This window comes from Pseudophryne corroboree, chromosome 4 (genome assembly GCF_028390025.1).
Source record: "Pseudophryne corroboree isolate aPseCor3 chromosome 4, aPseCor3.hap2, whole genome shotgun sequence".
Taxonomy (NCBI): domain Eukaryota; kingdom Metazoa; phylum Chordata; class Amphibia; order Anura; family Myobatrachidae; genus Pseudophryne; species Pseudophryne corroboree.
Window position 1 is genome coordinate 927,390,491 of NC_086447.1, and position 18,792 is coordinate 927,409,282.

General features: G+C 47.1%; 1 protein-coding gene across 1 annotated transcript in view; it reads left to right on the forward strand.

Moving 5' to 3' along the window:
• The window catches only part of PPP2R5A (protein phosphatase 2 regulatory subunit B'alpha), a 170,451-nt gene that overhangs the window by 78,367 nt on the left and 73,292 nt on the right, over positions 1 to 18,792 (forward strand). Inside the window, exon 2 of the mRNA XM_063919047.1 lies at positions 7,113 to 7,309. Within this exon, the coding sequence (XP_063775117.1) occupies positions 7,113 to 7,309 (197 nt within the window). The remainder of the gene's footprint in view (positions 1 to 7,112; positions 7,310 to 18,792) is intronic.

Consider the following 18,792-nt stretch of genomic DNA (forward strand, 5'->3'; position numbering starts at 1 on the left):
GAGCCACTCAAATCGGCGGATTTGAAATATCTTACATGGAAAGTAACCATGCTACTGGCCCTGGCTTCAGCCAGGAGAGTGTCAGAATTGGCGGCTTTATCGTATAAAAGCCCATATCTGATTTTCCATTCGGACAGGGCAGAACTGCGGACGCGTCCTCATTTTCTGCTTAAGGTGGTGTCAGCGTTTCACCTGAACCAGCCTATTGTGGTGCCTGCGGCTACTAGCGATTTGGAGGATTCCAAGTTGCTGGACGTTGTCAGGGCATTGAAAATATATATTTCAAGGATGGCTGGAGTCAGAAAATCTGACTCGCTGTTTATACTGTATGCACCCAACAAGCTGGGTGCTCCTGCTTCTAAGCAGACGATTGCTCGTTGGATTTGTAGCACAATTCAACTTGCACATTCTGTGGCAGGCCTGCCACAGCCTAAATCTGTCAAGGCCCATTCCACAAGGAAGGTGGGCTCATCCTGGGCGGCTGCCCGAGGGGTCTCGGCATAACAACTCTGCCGAGCAGCTACGTGGTCGGGGGAGAACACGTTTGTAAAATTCTACAAATTTGATACCCTGGCTAAAGAGGACCTGGAGTTCTCTCGTTCGGTGCTGCAGAGTCATCCGCACTCTCCCGCCCGTTTGGGAGCTTTGGTATAATCCCCATGGTCCTGACGGAGTCCCCAGCATCCACTAGGACGTTAGAGAAAATAAGATTTTACTTACCGATAAATCTATTTCTCGTAGTCCGTAGTGGATGCTGGGCGCCCATCCCAAGTGCGGATTGTCTGCAATACTTGTACATAGATATTGTTACAAAAAAATCGGGTTGTTCTTGTTGTGAGCCGTCTGTTCAGAGGCTCCTACGTTGTCATACTGTTAACTGGGTTCAGATCACAAGTTGTACGGTGTGGCTGGTATGAGTCTTACCCGGGATTCAAAATCCTTCCTTATTGTGTACGCTCGTCCGGGCACAGTATCCTAACTGAGGCTTGGAGGAGGGTCATAGGGGGAGGAGCCAGTGCACACCACCTGATCCTAAAGCTTTATTTTTGTGCCCTGTCTCCTGCGGAGCCGCTAATCCCCCATGGTCCTGACTGAGTCCCCAGCATCCACTACGGACTACGAGAAATAGATTTATCGGTTAGTAAAATCTTATTTTTCTTTGCATCATCTGCTGTTTGGGTCCTAGGTTTTGAAACTGCCATCCTGTCAGCCACTGCAGTGCCACTCCTAGATGGACCAGGTGTTTGTGTCGCACACTTGTGTCGCTTAGCTTAGTCATACAGCTACCTCATTGCACCTCTTTTACTTCTCTGCATGATGTGCTGTTTGGGGCCTAGTTTTTGAATAGTGCCATCCTGTCTGCAACTGCAGTGCCACTCCTAGGTGGGCCAGGTGTTTGTGTCGCACACTTGTGTCGCTTAGCTTAGTAATACAGCACCTCGGTGCAACCTTTTGGCCTAAAAACAATATTGTTAGGTGTGAGGTGTTCAGAATAGACTGGAAATGAGTGGAAATGAATGTTATTGAGGTTAATAATACCGTAGGAGCAAAGTTACCCCCAAATTCTGTGATTTTAGCGGTTTTATTGTTTTTTTTATTTTTAAAATCATCCAGATCCAAAACCAATTCACATCCAAAACCCAGGCGGGAATCCAGATCCAAAACCCGAAAAGTGTCCGCCACACATCTGTAATATATAGTTACCTTGCTATCCATAAGATCATCTATAATGCAGATCTAGATAAATGCTTTACACCAATGGTATTCAACATTCAGCCCCCCAGTGTTGTGAAACTACACGTCCCAGCATGTCCTAATAAAAAAGCTGGGACATGGCATGCTGGCATGTGTAGTTCCATAACGGCTGGAGAGCCGTACGTTGAAAAGTCCTGCTGTATGTCCCAGGAGGGAGAATCCGTCCACTTACCTGAGGTTTATCATTCATGTAACAAAGTTTCTCTTAGTTGTGCTGACCACAAATCTGTGTTTATGGGAAATTCTTTCAGTGATTTTTATTTCCATACAGAAATGCAAATAAACATTTAAATGCTTCCTATAAACCTTTGTCAGACTTGCCCTGCAATACTGTAACGGTATCCGGACTCCAGGTTGACAACAAAAAGGTCGACACACCTTAGGTCGACGCCAATTGGTCGACACACCTTAGGTCGACATGGGCAAAAGGTCGACAGGAACAAGGTCGACATGAGTTTTTCACAAATTTTTTCATTTTTGGAACCTTTTCATACTTAACGATCCACGTGGACTACGATTGGAACGGTAATCTGTGCCAAGCGGAGCGAAGGCACCATGCCCGAAGCATGGCGAGCGAAGCGGTGCACTAATTGGGGTTCCCGGTCACTCTACGAAGAAAACGACACCCAAAAAACATTAAAAACTCATGTCGACCTTTTTCCATGTCGACCTTCTTCCTGTCGACATTTTGTCCATGTCGATCTTTTGTCCATGGCGACCTAAGGTGTGTCGACCAATTGGCGTCGACCTAAGGTGTCGACTTTTTTTGTTGTCGACCTGGAGTCCCGGACCCACTGTAACATGGAGAATGAGGAGAACATCCTGCCAGCAGAGAGCAGAGATGAGAGGAGAAGGGAATGCTCTTCCAGCGCTGCCTATAGTTTCTACTGTAACATGGAGAATGAGGAGAGCATCCTGCCAGCAGAGAGAACAGAGGTGAGAGGAGAGGGAATGCTCTCTTCCAGCGCTGCCTATAGGTTATACTGTAACATGGAGAATGAGGAGAGCGTCCTGCCAACAGAGAGAACAGAGGTGAGAGGAGAGGGAATGCTCTCTTCCAGCGCTGCCTATAGTTTATACTGTAACATGGAGAATGAGGAGAGCATCCTGCCAGCAGAGAGAACAGAGGTGAGAGGAGAGGGAATGCTGTCTTCCAGCGCTGCCTATAGGTTATACTGTAACATGGAGAATGAGGAGAGCATCCTGCCAGCAGAGAGAACAGAGGTGAGAGGAGAGGGAATGCTCTCTTCCAGCACTGCCTATAGGTTATACTGTAACATGGAGAATGAGAGCGTCCTGCCAGCAGAGAGAACAGAGGTGAGAGGAGAGGGAATGCTCTCTTCCAGCACTGCCTATAGGTTATACTGTAACATGGAGAATGAGGAGAGCATCCTGCCAGCAGAGAGAACAGAGGTGAGAGGAGAGGGAATGCTCTCTTCCAGCACTGCCTATAGGTTATACTGTAACATGGAGAATGAGGAGAGCATCCTGCCAGCAGTGAGAACAGAGGTGAGAGGAGAGGGAATGCTCTCTTCCAGTGCTGCCTATAGGTTATACTGTAACATGGAGAATGAGGAGAGCATCCTGCCAGCAGAGAGAACAGAGGTGAGAGGAGAGGGAATGCTCTCTTCCAGCACTACCTATAGGTTATACTGTAACATGGAGAATGAGAGCGTCCTGCCAGCAGAGAGAACAGAGGTGAGAGGAGAGGGAATGCTCTCTTCCAGCACTGCCTATAGGTTATACTGTAACATGGAGAATGAGAGCGTCCTGCCAACAGAGAGAACAGAGGTGAGAGGGGAGGGAATGCTCTCTTCCAGCACTGCCTATAGGTTATACTGTAACATGGAGAATGAGAGCGTCCTGCCAGCAGAAAGAACAGAGGTGAGAGGAGAGGGAATGCTCTCTTCCAGCGCTGCCTATAGGTTATACTGTAACATGGAGAATGAGGAGAGCATCCTGCCAGCAGAGCACAGAGGTGAGAGGAGAGGGAATGCTCTCTTCCAGCACTGCCTATAGGTTATACTGTAACATGGAGAATGAAGAGAGCATCCTGCCAGCAGAGAGAACAGAGGTGAGAGGAGAGGGCATGCTCTCTTCCAGCACTGCCTATAGGTTATACTGTAACATGGAGAATGAGAGCGTCCTGCCAGCAGAAAGAACAGAGGTGAGAGGAGAGGGAATGCTGTCTTCCAGCGCTGCCTATAGGTTATACTGTAACATGGAGAATGAGAGCGTCCTGCCAGCAGAGAGAACAGAGGTGAGAGGAGAGGGAATGCTCTCTTCCAGCGCTGCCTATAGGTTATACTGTAACATGGAGAATGAGGAGAGCATCCTGCCAGCAGAGAGAACAGAGGTGAGAGGAGAGGGAATGCTCTCTTCCAGCACTGCCTATAGGTTATACTGTAACATGGAGAATGAGGAGAACATCCTGCCAGCAGAGAGAACAGAGGTGAGAGGAGAGGGAATGCTGTCTTCCAGCACTGCCTATAGGTTATACTGTAACATGGAGAATGAGAGCGTCCTGCCAGCAGAGAGAACAGAGGTGAGAGGAGAGGGAATGCTGTCTTCCAGCGCTGCCTATAGGTTATACTGTAACATGGAGAATGAGGAGAGCATCCTGCCAGCAGAGAGAACAGAGGTGAGAGGAGAGGGAATGCTGTCTTCCAGCGCTGCCTATAGGTTATACTGTAACTATAGTGTCGCCCAGTTCATATCTGGTGATGTCATACAGAGAATTATATGGGGTGCCTCCTTCTGTCTCTGTCTTTCTGTAGTCTCACTTTGTTCCTAATATGCACACTTCCTCCCTCACCGCTATACCCTCTGTCTCCTACAATGGCTCCAGGTCTCCTACAGAACCAAGAGGTGTCCACACAAAGCTCTCATCCAGTCTTTATACCCCTACATTGCCAACCTCATGTCAATCTCCACTCTGCCAATGACAGCCGCCTAGGTACGGAGCATTGCTTCCTCTCACTCCTGCTTATGGGAATGCGACCATTGCTGGTCCTGACCTGTGGTCCGCACACCCATATATTATTAGATTAGCTGCTAGTCTCCCAAGGCTTCAAGCGTACTCTCAACACTCTCCTCTTCATTCAAGCCGATCAGCTGTCCCACCCTTCTTCCCTTCCTCCCATCCCTGCTCCTCACTTAGTGCCTCGCTATGTTTGTCTGTCCCTGCACTATAGGATGTAAGCTCTCACGTGCAGGGTCCTCCTTCCTTGTGGTTTCCTTCCTTCCTCTGCACTCCTGTCTCACCAACTGTACCTCTGATGCTCACTGTCTCGTCAGTAGCTGGTTCTGCAGTTCCATGTGCTGTTTATACGCTGGCAATTTCTTGGTGAATGGTCATTGTATAGTTACAGTATGTAGTATCGAGATTTCTGTGCTTCCTTTACTACTGTTAAATGGGGTGTGGTTCGTTTTATCGACAGTATCTAGGTCGACAATGTTTAGGTCGACCACTATAGGTCGACAGTCACTAGGGCGACATGGATGGAAGGTCGACAGGGTTTCTAGGTCGACATGTGCTATGTCGACAGGTCTAAAGGTCGACATGAGGAATTTTTTTTTTTGTCGTTTTCTTCGTAGAGTGACCGGGATCCCAAATTAGTGCACCGCGTCCCCTCGCATGGCTCGCTTCGCTCGCCATGCTTCGGGCATGGTGCCTTCGCTCCGCTACCGCTTCGCTCGGCACACTTTATCGTTCCAATCGTAGTCCACGTGGATCGTTAAGTATGAAAAAATCCAAAAATAAATAAATGTGAAACTCATGTCGACCTTTAGACCTGTCGACCTTCCATCCATGTCGACCTAGTGACTGTTGACCTATAGTGGTCGACCTAAACATTGTCGACCTAGACACTGTCGATCTTCAGACCGGATCCCGTTAAATGTGTTTTACTGCGGAACAGTTGTGATGCTTTAGAAATAAGATTATGGCCGTGAAGATCCTCATGAGCAGGTTGGTGTCTTCACCCATTTCCCTTGTCTACTGTATTCGCCGGTAACGTGCGCAGATGGGCATCCGTGAGGAAATCTAAAGCCAAATTCCAAGCTGACATTTAGTTAGGGACTTGGTAGATAGCTAGTTGGTCTTTACCATGTTGATCCTACAAAAGTAATTACATACTCACAATACAACTTGCAGTCATGACGCTAATTCTTTGTGGCTCATTTCATACCAGAGCAATTATGAGTTTGCAGTACTCTCCCCTGTCCATTCAGCACCATCAGCCTGGCATGTTGTGTGTTCGCTCACCAGGTGAAGGTTTAGGTTTTATACAAGGGTCATACGAAGTTCTTGCAGCAAGAACATGCAGGTCTGTGCTATTCTGGAATACTTGTACTGTATAGACTGCAATCCTTGGCATCTGGCTCATTGTTAAGAAGCGCTGGTGATGTGTTTTTGCACGGGGTGTGAGTTGCACTTGGTGATAACCACATTATGGTAGAAAACGTTACCTTGGAACCATTGAACAACAAATGAAACGATTAAGCGGCAGATTCCATTAGCCTGCACATTTACAGGTATTACGGTAGGAAAACCTGGCGTGTTTTTGACCATATCTTTATGGCAGTCCTGGCCAACTTGTGGCTCTCCAACTATTGTCAAAATACACATCCCAGCATGCTCTGTCTCGGTGTTAGCATTCCCTCATAGCAAAACTGTCAGGGCATGCTGTAACTTGTAGTTCCATAATGGCTAGAAAGCCTCAAGTGATGTTTTCCTGCTCTAATAGTCCACTGAAATATTATCTTACAAGGTTCCAAACTGTGCTCTAATCGCAATGTTTGTAGAGCGACAATCCCTACACGGTTGTTCAGCGAGAGGACACGGACGGTGATATTTGGTGACCTACAGGGAAACTAGCCATGTTTAACGCATATTGCTCTGCGTGCGCCAAGTGGAGGAAATGTGATAGCCATTTTGGGGGAAAAGTATAGATCATTATGAAAAGGCGCCGACCGGCTCAGCATATAGCATTGCTTCCTTAGAGTTGTTGTTTTGTAATATCACTGATAACCTAACCTCTGAGGCGCCTGGTCTTCTCTCTCCATATAAAGAATTGGACGCCTGTATATAAAGTATGCAGATTGCTGGAGCTCCCTATGCAGAATAAGTAAAATCCATATGATAGCACTGCGGTCACCCTGTTTTTTTTTGTGGGAAATGTTTTTTAGTGTATTTAAGAGCCTCACAAGTATTTGTTTTTTGTAATGGGAATGTTCCCTTTAGCATCTATCCCAGACTCGGAGTTGTGTTATTAAGACTAGGTATAACCAGTCATGCAGGTGTACTCTCTGTGTAACACGCACACACCTACTCACACGCTGTCTTCTCTCTGCAGATGCCACTTCCAATGACCAGCAAGACCTCTTCTGTCAGAAGCTGCAGCAGTGCTGTGTACTGTTTGATTTTATGGACTCCATAGCAGACCTGAAGAGCAAAGAGATTAAACGAGCCACACTCAATGAGCTGGTTGAATACGTATCCACGAACCGGGGTGTGATCATTGAGTCTGCGTATCCAGATATCGTAGTAATGGTAAGTCCTGATTCTTCTTCACAGGTGACCTGTATGGAGAGGTGTGAAGCTACTGTGCATCGGAGCTCTCTATGGGGGCCATTCAGTTCTTCTCCGGGAGTTTTGCTCCCTTAGCTGAGAGCTGCTAAGTTACGGTATCCGTTTGGCAGGTCAACCACTATTGGTCGACATGGAGAAATGGTTGACACATGGAAAGGTCGACATGGCGGGTAAAAAGAAATAAATAGATTTTTAACTTGTTCATACTTTACCATCCACGTGAACTACGATTGGGAATATTAACCTGTGCCGAGCGCAGAGGATGCGAGGAGACGCGGTACACTAATTGGGGTTCCTGGTTATGTTACAGGAAAAATGACAACAAAAACAGTTCAAAAATCCATGTCGACCTCTTCCTGTTGTTGACCTGTCCCGTGTCGACCATTTGTCCATGTCGACCATTTGTCCATGTCGACCTAATGTTTTGTCTACCTTAACATGGTCGACCATTCATACCAGAATCCTGAGTTACTTCCCGTCACTTGTCCTGAGGTTGTACGTGGCGTGGATCTCTGGTGACCATAGCTAGGGCTTCGGGGTTAGTCGTGACTTGGCAGCTGCATCGCGCTGCTATGCCTGGGTGTTATTGCGTTCTGTTCTGTAGCAGTAGACTAGATAAATTAGTGCAAGTTATCTGGAGGTATCCAAAGCTCCTGACTGACAAGTCACGGCGACATCTGGGGAATCAGAGAAGTTTCTGTTTAAAAAGAAGGAAAAGTTGTTGAACGGAATGTTTTGTAAGCGCTCTGATTGCATAATGTCAGGGGTCAATTTAATTAGCTGTGGAGGTGTAGAGTTGGCGTTGCAACAGCGTGGATGTGACAGCATAGTCCCCTGATCTCTCCTCCCTCGCTGCACGATCTCAGCGCAGGCTCAGACTTCTGTACACCGTACTACGGGGCTGCGGAGTAAGATAAGCGCTACTGTAGGGACTGCGTACCGCCGCACTTACGTGGGTTATGCTAATTGAATCAACCACTTGGATTCTGAGAGAGTATATCCATATACAGAGTATATCTGTCTCCTTAGCTTCTTGTTTCCCCCTATTGATTTACATTGGAACCAATTTATTTTGTTACAGTCCTCGTAAATGGTTTTTTATTTTGGCATTTATTCAGCTATATAGCCTGTTGGAGAGAAAATGCCGGTGTGTTTTCTAGTGTGTGCCTCCACTGTGTGTCCCAGTGTTTATCCTGCCAGTGTAAACTCCGGCTTAAAGTTACTTCGTTATTCCAAAGTTAGGTTTCTATGCTGCAACCTGCTCTGTAACACTTATATCTATGTATTTGGGATATATAGATCTTCTGTTTGTCCTGTGACCGCAGGTCAGTTTGTTGGCTGGGTGGTATGATTGTGTTCAGTACCGCTTACAGTTTCCCAGCGTTCTCTGAATTGCTGCGCATTGTGATTCAGTCTCTGATAGAAGTGAAACGTACAGGGCCTCTTGTCTGAAATGGGCAACTCTGCAGCATTATAAATAGGATCCCACCTACCCAGCTCCTGAGAGTCTGTCTTCCACTGCGCAGCTTACTGACATCCATTTCTGTCCACCCCCCCCCAACGTTCTTCTTTGATACATTTCTTCTGCAATACATTTTTACTATTCTTTTTAGAAGGTCGTTCAGAAGTATTTATTGCCAGCCAGTGGATCTGCGTAATCTGTACACACTGGTCTAGATCTGTAAGCTTCATTTCCAAGATTGTTGATGTGGTAGAGCTTTTATTTTTCTGTGTGATATCGGCTGGGTGATGGGAAGAGTTACGTCGGGTTGCGCTCTGCTGGCTCTAGTAGAACAGATATGTATGCTGTCTGCTAGATGTTCTGTGCCACTTGTGGTAACAGGTGTAGTGCGTGTGAAGGACGCGCTGTATTGTCTGCGTTACAGTGTACGGTGGTAGCCGCCGCATGTGGCGTTGCAGTGTTATATGAGCCTTTCCACCTGCTGTTATGGTAACGGCAACGGTGTCAGTATCCGGGCTCAGTGGTTGCAGTGAGAGTGCAAAGAATATATTTTATTGCAGACATTAATTGCATCAGCTTTATCCCATTTAGTAACTTAGTAGTAGTAGTATTACATTAAAGACATTCCGACAGCATGCTTGTAGGGTAATTAGCTCATGACATAATGGATAGACTTTGTCCTGCCAGAGACCTCCGCACCAAGTACATGATGTGTGCGGTGGGGAGCTGAAGCAGAACGTACACACAAAAGCAGAACATACACCGTTTGCAGTGTATGGAAACCTGGCCGGCCAGTCTATGGAATACTTGGGCTAGATCCACTTAATGAATGCTGTGCAATAGGGGATTACATAGGGAAATTGGATTAGGTATAATTCAACATTAAGCTCGTGTTAGTGTCTCATGTTGAGTACAGTCGGGGGCCTCTGTCATTTAAAAGTACAGGAAACGGTTGTTGGCGATTGCAGCGAGTCTCTTTTGGCTCACATGCTTTGCATACAATATATACTACTTTATGGCCCTTTTGAATGTCAAGGTATGGAAAGCACACTTATGTGTATATGAAGGAACAGTACGCACGTGCTTTACCTCTCTACAATTAGAAGTAGTGGAGAAAATGGCGAACGGGCTTGAAAAAAAATAAAGGCAAAGTTTAACATTTGTCTGTGTAGCTCGCCGTGACATCACTGGCAGTTCTCCTGCGTACCTAGCATTCTGTCCAGCGCCTCTCCGAGATGGTCACTTAGACAGTAGTGCTGCACGGCCCCACAGTACAGCGAGACAGATGTTCTGCCCTCCTAAGTAGCTGACTGTCAGCTTCCAGTACTGGTATGTGGCAGGCAACGCGTTGGAACCTGTCGTTCAGGTTTCAGATTCTGACATTAGTGGGAAGGCCTAAGCGCGGTGTTCAGTTACCACACGTTCCATTGCTGAGGAAATTTGCATCTGAGCAGTTTCCCGTTCCGCTGTCTTGTGCTTCCTGGTATTTTACCTTAGGCAAAACACAAGTAGCTGTTGGCGGTGGTCACCCTGTGGACTGGGGAATGTCTAATCCCATGATTATTGAGGGCTAATAAGGAGCTTTTGTTTTTTCTGCCCGTTTGCACTTTTAACCCCTTCACTGTAGAGGACAAGTTGGACTTGTCCCCAGCCCTGCTGCAATGGTTCATATGGCAAAGGGGAATGGGGAGGCACTTCCCTAAAAGTTTCCCCTTTATAGGTGATGATGCTGGGAGTTTTGTGAGGGCGCGAGGCTTGATGACATCATTACACCTAGCGTGATGCAGTATTTAAGGGCTCACTCCAGTCATTACATTATACACTAGGGTGGGAAAAAAGGGCCCTCCGTCTGCTGTGAGACCACACGTCCTGGGATGTATAGTTCAACAGCAGCTGGAGGACCACTTATTGGCCATCCATACTACAGACCTTGTCAAAAGACAAAATAGAGGGAGAAGAACATTAAAATCCATACTTTTACTTTTTATCTTGCTAACGTGCCTTCCCTGGTGAAGGCACAAAAAACACAGAGGCTTCTTGGGAGTATGGAGGGGGTAGAGGGTTACTAATTTAAATAATTAAATGTGCCTGTCCCTGCTAACATTCCGTCCATATCCCAAGAGTACTACAGTGACTCCTATGGATTCAAAGAAAAGGATTTATCTGATAAATACCAAAATCCTATTATCAATAAAAAGGCTGGTTTTTGGCCATTTTGGGTAGATTTGACAATTATTTTTTTTACGTAGAGGCTAATTCACAGCAATAGGAAATGAGCTCACAGACACGGGTAAGTAGACCCACAGCACAAATCTGAATCGCAAGTACTTAGCTTCTTCAAAAGTCAAGTTGATCTCCTTTTAAAGGCGGTGTGTGAAGTTGGCTTTCCCTCCGTCAGGCCTTCCCCATATTTCGTAGTTAGAATAGTTTTTAGAAGATAAATAGAAGTTTAGTATAGAAGCCCACTTTATGGCAGCAACATAGTCATTTAGAAAGAACATTTGTTGGGATATCGCTGGTAATATAAAGGCAATGGGACTTCGTTAAATATTAACTTCCGCTGCCTTGACGACTGTATCCTTTATTCACTGACTTGAGGGAGGCAGCTGGAGGTAGTAATCTGCTTTGGGCAGTGCTGCCTAATGATCCCCTAGATAACTAGCCTGTACTACAGAGGTTCCCAAACTGTGTGCCGTGGCTCCCTGGGGTGCCTCGGGACACTTGCAGGGGGTGCCCTGGGTTGGCGGTCCAGGACCAATTAAAATTATTCGTGGTCAATATAATAGGCAAAACCAGTGCTGGTGGCTGCCAGTCATCTACATTCTATAGGTCGGCAGTCATTCCGTCGCCATATGAACGTTCGAAAAAGTCAACATGGCAACTGTTGACCCGCTTTGCTTTTTGGGATTGGTGTGGATAATTTTACATATGGGACCACAGTTTGTTGAAACATGCTCGCAACGCTTCAGGTCACGGTGTCGCGCTTCGCTCGCCACAAGGCTGCTAAACGTTATGACGTGGAACGTCAAGGACGGCAAAGTGCAGAACCATGAAGAAACAAAAACTCGTGCTGACCATATGAACAGGTCTACCTTTTCCAGTGTCGACTTTTGTCCAAGTTGACCTTTGTACCTGTCGACCATATGAGGTTGACCTGTAGTCCGGATCCGGTCTTTCTGTCCATAACGTCCGAGTCTGTCTTAAAGATACTTAATGTAATTGTATATGCAGAATGCGCTGCCTGTCGGCATTAGGTGTGTCGGTTACTGCTGTATTGTCACAGAAGATAAATGGTACAGTGAGTGTAAGAACAAGCGTAGTCCCTGTGTATATGTGTCTGTTCTGGGCGTGTGTCATCCGGTCTCTATGGTAGCGGCAGAGTTTATAACCCTCAGGCTGCAGGACCATGGAATGCACCGTGTGTGTGTCCATTTATCATGTAGTGTAATCCTGTGCACTGGAAGGCCGCAGTCTGTGGAGCTATAAACAGAACACGGCTGTGATGTGTACCGTGATCTATCAGTGTCCTGGTGCCAGAGCTTTTCATGTTCTGCGTTCAGGTTTCCTCCTCTTGTTTCTCAGGAAGTGCGGCTTCCTGTGTGATATCGCAGCACTTGCAGAACCGCTCTGCCACTTTCTCCCTCTCAGTCAGCATTACCGTGTCCTGATGTTATTTCTGCATAGATGTTTTATATTAGGCCGTGATTATAGTTTTCCCTAAGCAAACATTCCCGACAGCTAATCAGGCACGCAGATGATGTCAGTGCCAGCCCTGGCCTAGATTGACTGTCTGCCTGTGTGTGCTACTATAATGTGAGCGTGCTGCGGCTCCTTCCCCATACTGTAGTGTGTGTGCTGCTATGCCTTCCCTATACTGTAGTGTGTGTGCTGTTATGCCTTGCCCATACTGTAGTGTGTGTGCTGCGGCTCCTTCCCCATACTGTAGTGTGTGTGCTGCTATGCCTTCCCTATACTGTAGTGTGTGTGCTGTTATGCCTTGCCCATACTGTAGTGTGTGTGCTGCTATGCCTTCCCCATACTGTAGTGTGTGTGCTGCTATGCCTTCCCCATACTGTAGTGTGTGCTGCTATGCCTTCCCCATACTGTAGTGTGTGTGCTGCTATGCCTTCCCTATACTGTAGTGTGTGTGCTGTTATGCCTTCCCTATACTGTAGTGTGTGTGCTGTTATGCCTTGCCCATACTGTAGTGTGTGTGCTGCTATGCCTTCCCCATACTGTAGTGTGTGTGCTGCTATGCCTTCCCTATACTGTAGTGTGTGTGTGCTGTTATGCCTTCCCTATACTGTAGTGTGTGCTGTTATGCCTTGCCCATACTGTAGTGTGTGTGCTGCTATGCCTTCCCCATACTGTAGTGTGTGTGCTGCTATGCCTTCCCTATACTGTAGTGTGTGTGTGCTGTTATGCCTTCCCTATACTGTAGTGTGTGTGTGCTGTTATGCCTTCCCTATACTGTAGTGTGTGTGTGCTGTTATGCCTTCCCTATACTGTAGTGTGTGTGTGCTGTTATGCCTTCCCTATACTGTAGTGTGTGTGTGCTGTTATGCCTTCCCTATACTGTAGTGTGTGTGTGCTGTTATGCCTTCCCTATACTGTAGTGTGTGTGTGCTGTTATGCCTTCCCTATACTGTAGTGTGTGTGTGCTGTTATGCCTTCCCTATACTGTAGTGTGTGTGCTGTTATGCCTTCCCTATACTGTAGTGTGTGTGTGCTGTTATGCCTTCCCTATACTGTAGTGTGTGTGTGCTGTTATGCCTTCCCTATACTGTAGTGTGTGTGTGCTGTTATGCCTTCCCTATACTGTAGTGTGTGTGTGCTGTTATGCCTTCCCTATACTGTAGTGTGTGTGTGCTGTTATGCCTTCCCTATACTGTAGTGTGTGTGTGCTGTTATGCCTTCCCTATACTGTAGTGTGTGTGTGCTGTTATGCCTTCCCTATACTGTAGTGTGTGTGTGCTGTTATGCCTTCCCTATACTGTAGTGTGTGTGTGCTGTTATGCCTTCCCTATACTGTAGTGTGTGTGTGCTGTTATGCCTTCCCTATACTGTAGTGTGTGTGTGCTGTTATGCCTTCCCTATACTGTAGTGTGTGTGTGCTGTTATGCCTTCCCTATACTGTAGTGTGTGTGCTGCAATGCCTTGCCCATACTGTAGTGTGTGTGCTGCTATGCCTTGCCCATACTGTAGTGTGTGTGCTGCTATGCCTTGCCCATACTGTAGTGTGTGTGCTGCTATGCCTTGCCCATACTGTAGTGTGTGTGTGCTGCTATGCCTTCCCTATACTGTAGTGTGTGTGTGCTGTTATGCCTTGCCCATACTGTAGTGTGTGTGTGTTGCAATGCCTTGCCCATACTGTAGTGTGTGTGCTGCAATGCCTTGCCCATACTGTAGTGTGTGTGTGCTGTTATGCCTTGCCCATACTGTAGTGTGTGTGCTGTTATGCCTTCCCTATACTGTAGTGTGTGTGTGCTGCAATGCCTTGCCCATACTGTAGTGTGTGTGTGTTGCAATGCCTTGCCCATACTGTAGTGTGTGTGCTGTTATGCCTTGCCCATACTGTAGTGTGTGTGTGCTGCTATGCCTTGCCCATACTGTAGTGTGTGTGTTGCAATGCCTTGCCCATACTGTAGTGTGTGTGCGCTGCTATGCCTTGCCCATACTGTAGTGTGTGTGCTGCAATGCCTTGCCCATACTGTAGTGTGTGTGCTGCAATGCCTTGCCCATACTGTAGTGTGTGTGCTGCTATGCCTTGCCCATACTGTAGTGTGTGTGCTGCAATGCCTTGCCCATACTGTAGTGTGTGCTGCAATGCCTTGCCCATACTGTAGTGTGTGTGCTACAATGCCTTGCCCATACTGTAGTGTGTGCTGCTATGCCTTGCCCATACTGTAGTGTGTGTGCTACAATGCCTTGCCCATACTGTAGTGTGTGCTGCAATGCCTTGCCCATACTGTAGTGTGTGCTGCAATGCCTTGCCCATACTGTAGTGTGTGCTGTTATGCCTTGCCCATACTGTAGTGTGTGCTGCTATGCCTTGCCCATACTGTAGTGTGTGTGCTGCTATGCCTTGCCCATACTGTAGTGTGTGCTGCAATGCCTTCCCCATACTGTAGTGTGTGTGCTGCAATGCCTTGCCCATACTGTAGTGTGTGTGCTGCAATGCCTTGCCCATACTGTAGTGTGTGTGCTGCAATGCCTTGCCCATACTGTAGTGTGTGTGCTGCAATGCCTTGCCCATACTGTAGTGTGTGTGCTGCAATGCCTTGCCCATACTTTAGTGTGTGTGTGCTGCAATGCCTTGCCCATACTGTAGTGTGTGTGTGCTGCAATGCCTTGCCCATACTGTAGTGTGTGTGTGTGTGTGCTGCAATGCCTTGCCCATACTGTAGTGTGTGTGTGTGCTGCAATGCCTTGCCCATACTGTAGTGTGTGTGCTGCATTGCCTTGCCCATACTGTAGTGTGTGCTGCATTGCCTTGCCCATACTGTAGTGTGTGCTGCATTGCCTTGCCCATACTGTAGTGTGTGCTGCATTGCCTTGCCCGTACTGTAGTGTGTGTGCTGCATTGCCTTGCCCGTACTGTAGTGTGTGTGCTGCATTGCCTTGCCCATACTGTAGTGTGTGTGCTGCATTGCCTTGCCCATACTGTAGTGTGTGTGCTGCAATGCCTTGCCCATACTTTAGTGTATGTGTTTGCTGCAATGCCTTGCCCATACTGTAGTGTGTGCGCGCGCTGCAATGCCTTGCCCATACTGTAGTGTGTCTGTATGTGCGCTGCAGTGCCTTGCCGTACTGTAGTGTGTGTGTGCTCTGCAGTGCCTTGCCCGTACTGTAGTGCGTGTGTGCTGCTATGCCTTGTCCATACTGTAGTGTGTATGTGTGTGTTGCAATGCCTTGCCCACACTGTATTCTGTGTGTACGCTGCAATACCCTTCCCATGCTGTATTGTGTGTTTGCTGTGGTGCCTGGCCCATGCTGCTGTATAGTGTGCGTGTGTGGTGCGCCTTGCCCATAATACTGTATAGTGTAGTTTGCTTTGCCCATAATACTGTATAGTGTGTAGTTTGCTTTGCCCATAATACTGTGTAGTGTGCTTTGCCCATAATACTGTATAGTGTGTGTGTGGTGCGCCTTGCCCATACTGTATAGTGTGTGTGTGTGTGTGTGTGTGTGTGTGTGGTGTGCCTTGCCCATACTGTATAGTGTGTGTGGTGCGCCTTGCCCATAATACTGTATAGTGTGCTTTGCCCATAATACTGTATAGTGTGTGGGGTGAGCCTTGCCCATAATACTGTGTAGTGTGTGTGTGTGTGTGTGTGTGGCGCCTTCCTCATAATACTGTATAGTGCGCCTTGCCCATAATACTGTATAGTGAGTTATGCGCCTTGCCCATAATACTGTATAGCGAGTTGTGTGCCTTGCCCATAATACTGTATATAGTGTGTGTGTGTGTGTGTGTGTGGGGTGAGCCTTGCCCATAATACTGTGTAGTGTGTGTGGTGAGCCTTGCCCATAATACTGTGCAGTGTGTGCGCCGCGGCACTTGCCCATAATACTGTATAGTGTGTGCGCCGTGGCGCCTTGCTCATAATGCTGTATAGTGTGTGTGTGGTGCGCCTTGCCCATAATACTGTGTAGTGCGCCTTGTCCATAATACTATATAGTGTGTGTGTGTGGTGCGCCTTCCTCATAATACTGTGTAGTGCGCCTTGCCCATAATACTGTATAGTGTGTGTGGTGCGCCTTCCTCATAATACTGTATAGTGTGTGTAGTGCGCCTTTCTCATAATACTGTGTAGTTAGTGCGCCTTGCCCATAATACTGTATAGTGAGTGGTGCGCCTTGCCCATAGTACTGTATAGTGTGTGTGTGGTGCGCCTTCCTCATAATACTGTATAGTGTGTATAGTGCGCCTTCCTCATAATACTGTATAGTGCGCCTTGCCCATAATACTATATAGTGTGTGGTGCGCCTTGCCCATAATCCTGTATAGTGAGTTGTGCGCCTTCCTCATAATACTGTATAGTGTGTGTAGTGCGCCTTGCCCATAATACTATATAGTCTGTCTCTGCTGCGCCTTGCCTATAATACTGTATAGTGTGTGTGGTGCGCCTTGCCCATAATACTGTATAGTGTGTAGTGCGCCTTGCCCATAATACTGTATAGTGTGTGTAGTGCGCCTTCCTCATAATACTGTATAGTGTGTGTAGTGCGCCTTGCCCATAATACTATATAGTGTGTGGTGCGCCTTGCCCATAATACTGTATAGTGAGTTGTGCGTCTTGCCCTTAATACTGTCTAGCGAGTTGTGCGCCTTGCCCATAATACTGTATAGTGTGTGTGTGTAGGGTGAGCCTTGCCCATAATACTGTGTAGTGTGTGTGTGTGTGTGTGTGGTGAGCCTTGCCCACAATACTGTGTAGTGTGCGCCGCGGCACTTGCCCATAATACTGTATAGTGTGTGTGGTGCGCCTGGCCCATAATACTGTATAGTGTGTGTGGTGCGCCTTCCTCATAATACTGTATAGTGTGTGTAGTGCGCCTTGCCCATAATACTATATAGTGTGTGGTGCGCCTTGCCCATAATACTGTGTAGTGTGCGCCGCGGCACATGCCCATAATACTGTATAGTGTGTGCGCCGTGGCGCCTTGCTCATAATGCTGTATAGTGTGTGTGTGTGTGTGTGTGTGTGTGTGTGGTGCGCCTGGCCCATAATACTGTATAGTGTGTGTGTGGTGCGCCTTCCTCATAATACTGTATAGTGTGTGTAGTGCGCCTTGCCCATAATACTGTATAGTGAGTTGTGCGCCTTGCCCATAATACTGTATAGTGAGTTGTGCGCCTAAACCCATAATACTGTATAGTGAGTTGTGCGCCTTGCCCATAATACTGTATAGTGAGTGGTGCGCCTTGCCCATAATACTGTATAGTGAGTTGTGCGCCTTGCCCATAATACTGTATAGTGTGAGTGGTGCGCCTTGCCCATAATACTGTATAGTGTGTGCGCCGTGGCGCCTTGCTCATAATGCTGTATAGTGTGTGTGGTGTGCCTTGCCCATAATACTGTATAGTGTGTGTGTGTGTGTGTGTGTGTGTGTGTGTAGTGCGCCTTTCTCATAATACTGTATAGTGCACATTGCCCATAATACTATATAGTGTGTGTGTGTAGTGCGCCTTTCTCATAATACTGTATAGTGCACATTGCCCATAATACTATATAGTGTGTGTGTGTGTGGTGCGCCTTCCTCATAATACTGTATAGTGTGTGTAGTGCGCCTTCCTCATAATACTGTATAGTGCGCCTTGCCCATAATACTGTATAGTGAGTGGTGCGCCTTGCCCATAATACTGTATAGTGAGTTGTGCGCCTTGCCCATAATACTGTATAGTGAGTTGTGCGCCTAAACCCATAATACTGTATAGTGTGAGTGGTGCGCCTTGCCCATAATACTGTGTAGTCTGTCTGCTGCGCCTTGCCTATAATACTGTATAGTGTGTGTAGTGCGCCTTCCTCATACTGTATAGTGCGCCTTGCCCATAATACTGTATAGTGAGTTGTGCGCCTTGCCCATAATACTGTATAGTGAGTTGTGCGCCTTGCCCATAATACTATATAGTGTGTGGTGCGCCTTGCCCATAATACTATATAGTGTGTGGTGCGCCTTGCCCATAATCCTGTATAGTGAGTTGTGTGCCTTGCCCATAATACTGTATAGTGAGTGGTGCGCCTTGCGCATAATTCTGTATAGTGAGTTGTGCGACTTGCCCATAATTCTGTATAGTGAGTTGTGCGCCTTGCCCATAATACTGTATAGTGTGTGTAGTGCGCCTTGCCCATAATAATGTATAGTGTGTGTCTGGTGCGCCTTGCCCATAATACTGAATAGTTGTGTGTGTGTGTGTGTGTGTGTGTGTGTGTAGTGCGCCTTTCCCATAATACTGTATAGTGTGTGTCTGGTGCGC